The 6,886-nt window shown below is 46.5% G+C and overlaps 1 protein-coding gene across 1 annotated transcript in view; it reads left to right on the forward strand.

Moving 5' to 3' along the window:
• The window catches only part of atp9a (ATPase phospholipid transporting 9A), a gene marked incomplete at its 5' end in the record, with an annotated part of 39,670 nt that overhangs the window by 21,112 nt on the left and 11,672 nt on the right, over window positions 1-6,886 (forward strand). Inside the window, 4 exons of the mRNA XM_080853240.1 lie at window positions 1,825-1,917; window positions 2,637-2,720; window positions 5,494-5,664; window positions 5,908-6,006. Of these exons, the coding sequence (XP_080709366.1) occupies window positions 1,825-1,917; window positions 2,637-2,720; window positions 5,494-5,664; window positions 5,908-6,006 (447 nt within the window). The remainder of the gene's footprint in view (window positions 1-1,824; window positions 1,918-2,636; window positions 2,721-5,493; window positions 5,665-5,907; window positions 6,007-6,886) is intronic.

The raw sequence follows: 6,886 nt of genomic DNA on the forward strand, positions 1-6,886 counted from the left end.
GAATAGATAAAAAAACCTATGAGTTCAGGCCTATGTTTATAGGTGGTATGGCCTGCTCTCGGAGGATGTGGCAGGACTGCACATATTCAGATGCCAAAAAGATACATGTCTCAATTTCCCCCAGGAGGAATGACAGTTTCTGTTGGTTATCTAGGTTCCTGAAACCAGGGTGGATGTTTTCAAATTGGTTGAAATATGCATTTCTTATATTTTGGTACCTTGTACATTCCGTCAGAAAATGAGGCTCATTTTCGACAGCGTTCATATTGCAGTGGACGCATAGTCTCCCTTCGGGAGCCACCCAGCATTGTCTGTGCTGCCCCTTCTCCACTGCAAGGCTATGGTCGCTGAGCCTGTACTTTGTCAAAATAATTCTTTGTTTATAATTTTTGATTTGGATTAGGTATGGTGCCAATTTGTATTCATTTTTAAAGTTCTATAAACATTTAGTTTGCTGGACTCTTTAATTTGGTTCTTCCAGCAGTTAGTATAATATTCTATATTGCTTTCTTTTAAGTTTCTTAGCCTAGAGGCAATGCTAATGTTTTTCATGCTGAGCCCATGTTTTTGGACAAGGTAGTTGAAGGGGTCTCTCTCTGGGTGTTCATCCCTCAGTTGGGCAGCAGTGTGGTGGTGCCTGTCTGGTTTGCATGTTTGAAGATGGTTCCAGAATTTAGCTGCTCTCCTTTGAGTGTCAAGAAGGAGTGGGTATCTTCCCAACTCTGCTCTACATGCTATGTTGGGGGAACTCCTGTTTACACCTAATATATTTGTACAGAATTCCAAATGGAATACTTCGGGGGGGGGGGGGGGGGGGGGCTTTTGTCCCATGAGTCCAATTTATTTTTAAATTTAGTTCCCCAAACTTCACTCCCATACAGTATTATAGGTTTCAATAATGAATCAAATAGTTTAAGCCAGAGCCTCTCTCTCTATCTCCCTCTCTCTATCTCTCCCCCCTCTCTCTCTATATCTCCCTCTCCCTCTCTCTCCCTCTCTATCTCCCTCTCTCTCTCCCTCTCTCTGTCTCCCTCTCTCCCCCCTCTCTTTTTCTATCTCCCTCTCTCTCTCTCTCTATCTCTCCCCCCCTCTTTCTCCCTCTCTATCTCCCTCTCCTCTCTCTCTCTCTCCCTCTCTCTCTCTATCTCCCTCTCTCTATCTCTCTATCTCTCTCTCTATCTCTCCCCCTCTCTATCTCTCTCTATCTCTCCCCCTCCCCCCTCTCTCTCTCTCTCCCTCTCTCCCCCTCTCTCTCTATCTCCCTCTCTCTATCTCTCTCTATCTCTCCCCCCTCTCTCTCTATCTCTATTTCCCTCTCCTCTCTCTCTCTCTCTATCTCCCTCTCTCTCTCTCTATCTCCCTCTCTCTATCTCTCTCTCTATCTCTCCCCCTCTCTATCTCTCTCTCTATCTCTCCCCCTCCCCCTCTCTCTCTCTCTCCCTCTCTCCCCCTCTCTCTCTATCTCCCTCTATCTCTCCCCCCTCTCTCTCTATCTCTCCCCCCTCTCTCTCTATCTCAAATTCAAAAGAAGCTTTATTAGCATGACCATAACGTTCTACAGTATTGCCAAAGCATCTCTCTCTCCCTCTCTCTCTCCCCCTCTCTCTCTCTATCTCCCTCTCTACCTCCCTCTCTCTCTCTATCTCCCTCTCTCTATCTCTCTATCTATCTCTCCCCCTCTCTCTATCTCTCTATCTCTCTCTCTCTCTCTCCCCCATCTCTCTCTCTCTTGTTTGGCATGAAGGTTGAAGTTAATCAGTGCTGCATGTTGAAGTGTACTAATAGAGTAATTAACACTAAGATGTCTGGTGTGTGTTTCCTCAGGATGAGTCCACTGGAGACATCACGTTCTACATGAAGGGGGCAGATGTTGTGATGGCAGGCATTGTCCAATACAATGATTGGCTGGAGGAGGAGGTATTTATCCCACACTCTCAAGCTGATTGGATAAATATTATGTCTCTATGGAAACCGAGGAAAACCCAAAGGACTCAAGTGTTTCTTAAAGAATTCTCCCCGGTCTAAAAGCTTGTAACATTATTCATTTGTCTAATCACTACTTTATTCTTTTTTGTATAAAAAAGCATGTTATTAATGTCAATTTAGACTGGATGTTATGGTTCTAAAATCGGATACATAACAGCTTGTGGACTGAGCGGTTTTAGGAAAGCCCTGAGTTGCTCAGGGACATCTTGCTTCAGCTTTCCCTCTGATGCTCTTCAGGCCACATGTTTTGGGGTTCCAGATTTGGATGTCCAAAAACTCTTTATTAGATCAGATCTCATTCGTTGGTTTCCTGGCTGTAAGACTCGAGAGGCTTGTGAAGATATTCCGTCATAGAGCCTTTCTTAGTGATTTGCTTGTAATCTGTTGGTATGTGTTGTTTTTGTTTTGGGTTCACAAAACAGCCCAAAATAGATCATAGTGCGGACTCTTCCCGAATGGGGAGTTCTGTTTAGATTTCTTTCGTTTTTTTAGTATTACTTTTATGTGTTGATTTGTAAGTGATTGAGTTACTGTCCTCCTGACACTGATTATTGAATCATTTTTTATTTCTCACACTCTCTCTCTTGATCTCTTTTGCTCCCTCTCTCTTGCTCTCTCCTGACCTCTCATGCTCTCTGCTTTCCTTTTAGTGTGGTAATATGGCCAGAGAGGGATTGAGGGTGCTTGTGGTGGCTAAGAAATCCCTCACTGAGGAGCAGTACCAGGACTTTGAGGTATTTATCATTCTGTCTTTTTTGATAACTATGCATTGATGCTATAGGCTAATGACAAACTGTGAAAAAGAGCTTTCGTTTTTGAGATACCACTACCGGAGGTAGAAACCCAACCATGTTTTTCCTCATCTCTAAGACCTTGCCTATATGAAATGGATTCTTGGATACAAATATTTTACTGCAAAAATGGTTACATTGATATTGTTATACACCCCAAAACTTAAAAATAACTAAAATATAGCCTGGCCATATGGGGGTTTAAGACATACACAATTTTGGGGCCATTGCCACTAGCCTACTACCTGTCAAATTTAGATGTCCTGACAGCCTGTTCCTGTCTGTATGAAGCTGCTAATGTTAGCCTCTCCAGATGCTTGCTTAAAAGGCAGTCGCGTTGTACTGAAAACAATTTGCCTCTCCAAACCCAGAGATGTCCTTGACGTGGCGGCGCACGTGTGGTGGCATTTGGTAAAGTCATCAAGAGAGGGAGCGGAAGGGAAATGAGGGTTGCAGGGAAAGCTCTCAGTCAGTCTGTGGGTGACGCTGGGACACAGAGCACAGCCACTGGAGAGACCTGGAAACTCTTCCTTTCACTCACACTCTTAGTTTGACCATGTTCTAGTGAAACTACATTACAATATGTAGAAATACTCCTGAAGGTGCTAGTGATACTGCTAAGTGTGTGTGTGTGTGTGTGTGTGTGTGTGTGTGTGTGTTTGTGTGTGTGTGTGTGTGTGTGTGGGTTGTGCTTATGTGTGCATATGTGCGTAGGCCATGGTTGATTGGTCAAGACTCGACTGCTTTGTGTGAGAATGAGAGCTGTCTATCTGCTCCTCATACACCCAGGCAGAGTTAGACTGAGAGCTGTCTAACACCCAAGCAGAGTGAGACTTAGAGCTGTCTAACACCCAGGCAGAGTGAGACTGAGAGCTGTCTGTCTGACTGCTCCTCATATACCCAGGCAGAGTTAGACTGAGAGCTGTCTGTCTGACTGCATACACCCATGCAGAGTGAGACTGAGAGCTGTCTGTCTGACTGCTCCTCATACACCCAAGCAGAGTTAGACTGAGAGCTGTCTGTCTTACTGCTCCTCATACACCCATGCAGAGTGAGACTGAGAGCTGTCTAACTGCTCCTCATACACCCAGGCAGAGTGAGACTGAGAGCTGTCTGTCTGACTGCATACACCCAGGCAGAGTTAGACTGAGAGCTGTCTGTCTGACTGCTCCTCATACACCCAAGCAGGGTGGCATCAGGCAAACAGATTAAGCTTTCTCCCCAACAGCCCCACCCAGTCATTCTTGTTTTTGTACGTATATTCAACCACCCTGTATGTTTAAGTATGTTGCACACATGACACACAAGTGCCTCCAGGAAAACGTGAATGCTGGGATATTCTTTAATAAGACGAGTCTTGTCCTCTTGGTGGACAAATGAATGTATTGCCTTCTGAAGCTGTTGTCTTTGTGCTTTGGACATTTCAAAGGCAGCGCTGGCAAAGAAACATTTCCAGTGAGAAACACAACAACCTGGCTTGGACCGGGGCCATCCCTCCTCTAAATGCGTCCTGAGTAAACAAACAGAACAGAAGCGCTAACAGGCTGTGAGCCCCAGGCTGGGTGGAAACAGGGCCGGGTGGGAGAGGCCCTGAGCGTGTTAGCAGACCTCAGCAGAGAGGGACTCCCTCAACCTGAGGCAGCAGTTGGGGAGGGAAAGCCTTAATGAGACCAGCAGGTTTAACAGGTGATGTTGCCATGAACATTGTAAGCATTTACCTGACATGCCCTGCCAACAGCAATAAAAGAAGCCTCAAATAAGACACATACACACACACACACACACACACACACATAATGGAGTTGACGCTAATGTGTTTTCCAGTGGGATTGCCCTTAAATGTCAAATCCCAGTGTTGAGCTGGCTGGGGTATCGGCTCACCTCCTCCCACGCACTCACATCATTCACAGTCGCAGACAGAAACAAATAAGCTTACGTGTGTGTGTGTGTGTGTGTGTGTGTGTGTGTGTGTGTGTGTGTGTGTGTGTGTGTGTGTGTGTGTGTGTGTGTGTGTGTGTGTGTGTGTGTGTGTGTGTGTGTGTGTGTGTGTGTGTGTAAAAGAGAAAGAGACAGTACGAGGGCGAGAAAGTTGGTGTGGGCTGGTGGGCGGACGTGACTCAGAGGCTGTGTGAGTCAGTGAGTGTGGAGTGTGTTCCTGCATGAGTCACACACACATTGTTTGAGCTTTATCTCACTCTCACTGATGAGGACCTGACCCCTCCATCAGCCTGTTTGGCATCAGTACCCCTCACAGCACAGAGCTGGCCAAGGCTGCACCCTCTCCTCTCCCTATCGGAGCCACACTGACCATCACTCAATGGCCATGAACTAGGCAATGACTGCTTGGGCTCCATGGCAAACTACTTTTTCTTTTTTAGATTGCAGTGTAGTTCACTTCAGTCATGAAACTGAATTGCAGTGTTCAGTCATGAAACTTTCACATGCAAGACTTCGGGAGCTTGCCCTGGCTAATCACCTTCTTATTACTCTAGGTTTTACAAGAAGAGCCATGAAGACTTTCTCCTTACCAGCTCTGGAATACGGCCTAACAAACATGACTCACTAAGTAGTGTAGTGATGTGAAAGCCTGCCACTGCCAACATCTGCCTGTGTTTCTGTGAAGATACGTGGGATAGCATTGGCACACCATCGAACCACAGTGTGTGAATAAAATGGGCTGATTTGGGGTGACTGTGACTCTTGTTTCTCTGTCCAGGCGCGGTATGTCCAGGCTAAATTGAGTGTGCACGACCGCTCTCTGAAGGTTGCCACAGTGATTGAGAGTCTGGAGATGGAGATGGAGCTGCTGTGTCTGACGGGGGTGGAGGACCAGCTGCAGGCCGACGTCAGGCCCACACTGGAGATCCTGCGTAACGCTGGCATCAAGGTCACATCATTTATACATGCACACACACATCCTGTGTACACACAGTATGGATGGACCTACAGTATGGATGTGTATTATTTTATATATAGGCTATATAGTGTATATATATATATATAGCTATCTGTGCTCTTAGGAGTGGTGTGAGGTGATCATGGTCATGACTCCTATCTGTGCTGTGAGGAGTGGTGTGTGGTGTGAGAGGTGTGATCATGGTCATGACTGCTCTCTGTGCTCTGTGCTCAGGTGTGGATGCTGACTGGGGACAAGCTGGAGACGGCTACCTGCACAGCCAAGAACGCTCACCTGGTGACACGCAACCAGGACATCCATCTGTTCCGATCAGTGAGTCCACCCCTGCATGGACACACACAGACACACACACACACACACACACTTACATAAGTAGAAAGTTCTAAATGGGAAAAGTATGCTTGAAGGTAGTCAAATGCCAAGTTGTCCTTGAGCTGTCCAATTCAAAATCCAATTGGGTAATGGCAGTCTGTGTAAAAACATCCACTTCAACGGTTTAAACATTAGATGTGCATGATTCTTCATCAAAATGAAGTGACTATTAGTCGAGTAGTCCTTCTCTCCAGCCTTAGTCCCTTCGACAGCTTTGCAGGGAAAACCCCAGCCTCAAGCGGAAGAGTCTCTCTCACAGACACGCACACGCACACAAACGCAGACGCACACACGCACACGCAGACGCATAAACACACACACACACACACACTCACACACACACACACACTCACACACACACACACACACACACACACACACACACCCACACATCAGCAGTGTCAGCAGTAGAGGCCATCTGCAGTGTCACGGTTCCGCTGGGCTTTCCATCCAAGACTGAAGCCATTTTTGGCATCCTCTGGGTTGGCACACACACACACAACCACAGATGCACACACACGTACAGTAGAAACACACTCACACTTGCACCCTGCAGACTGCATAAATGCATGAATATATACACACACACACTCACAAATGTGTGCATGCATGTACACAACCACACACATACACACACACATCTCCCTCGAGGAACACACTAGGTAGCTTTTGCTCTTCTGCTTGCCCCTACCTGAACAATTAAATAGTGCCCTCCTGACCTTCCCCTCTGGCCTGCACCAGCACATGTGTGTGCTTGTGTGTGTGTATGTGTGTCTGTGTCTGTGTCTGTGTCTGTGTCTGTGTGTGTGTGTGTGTGTGT

The sequence above is a fragment of the Sprattus sprattus genome (genome assembly GCF_963457725.1).
Source record: "Sprattus sprattus genome assembly, chromosome: 16".
Taxonomy (NCBI): Eukaryota; Metazoa; Chordata; class Actinopteri; order Clupeiformes; family Clupeidae; genus Sprattus; species Sprattus sprattus.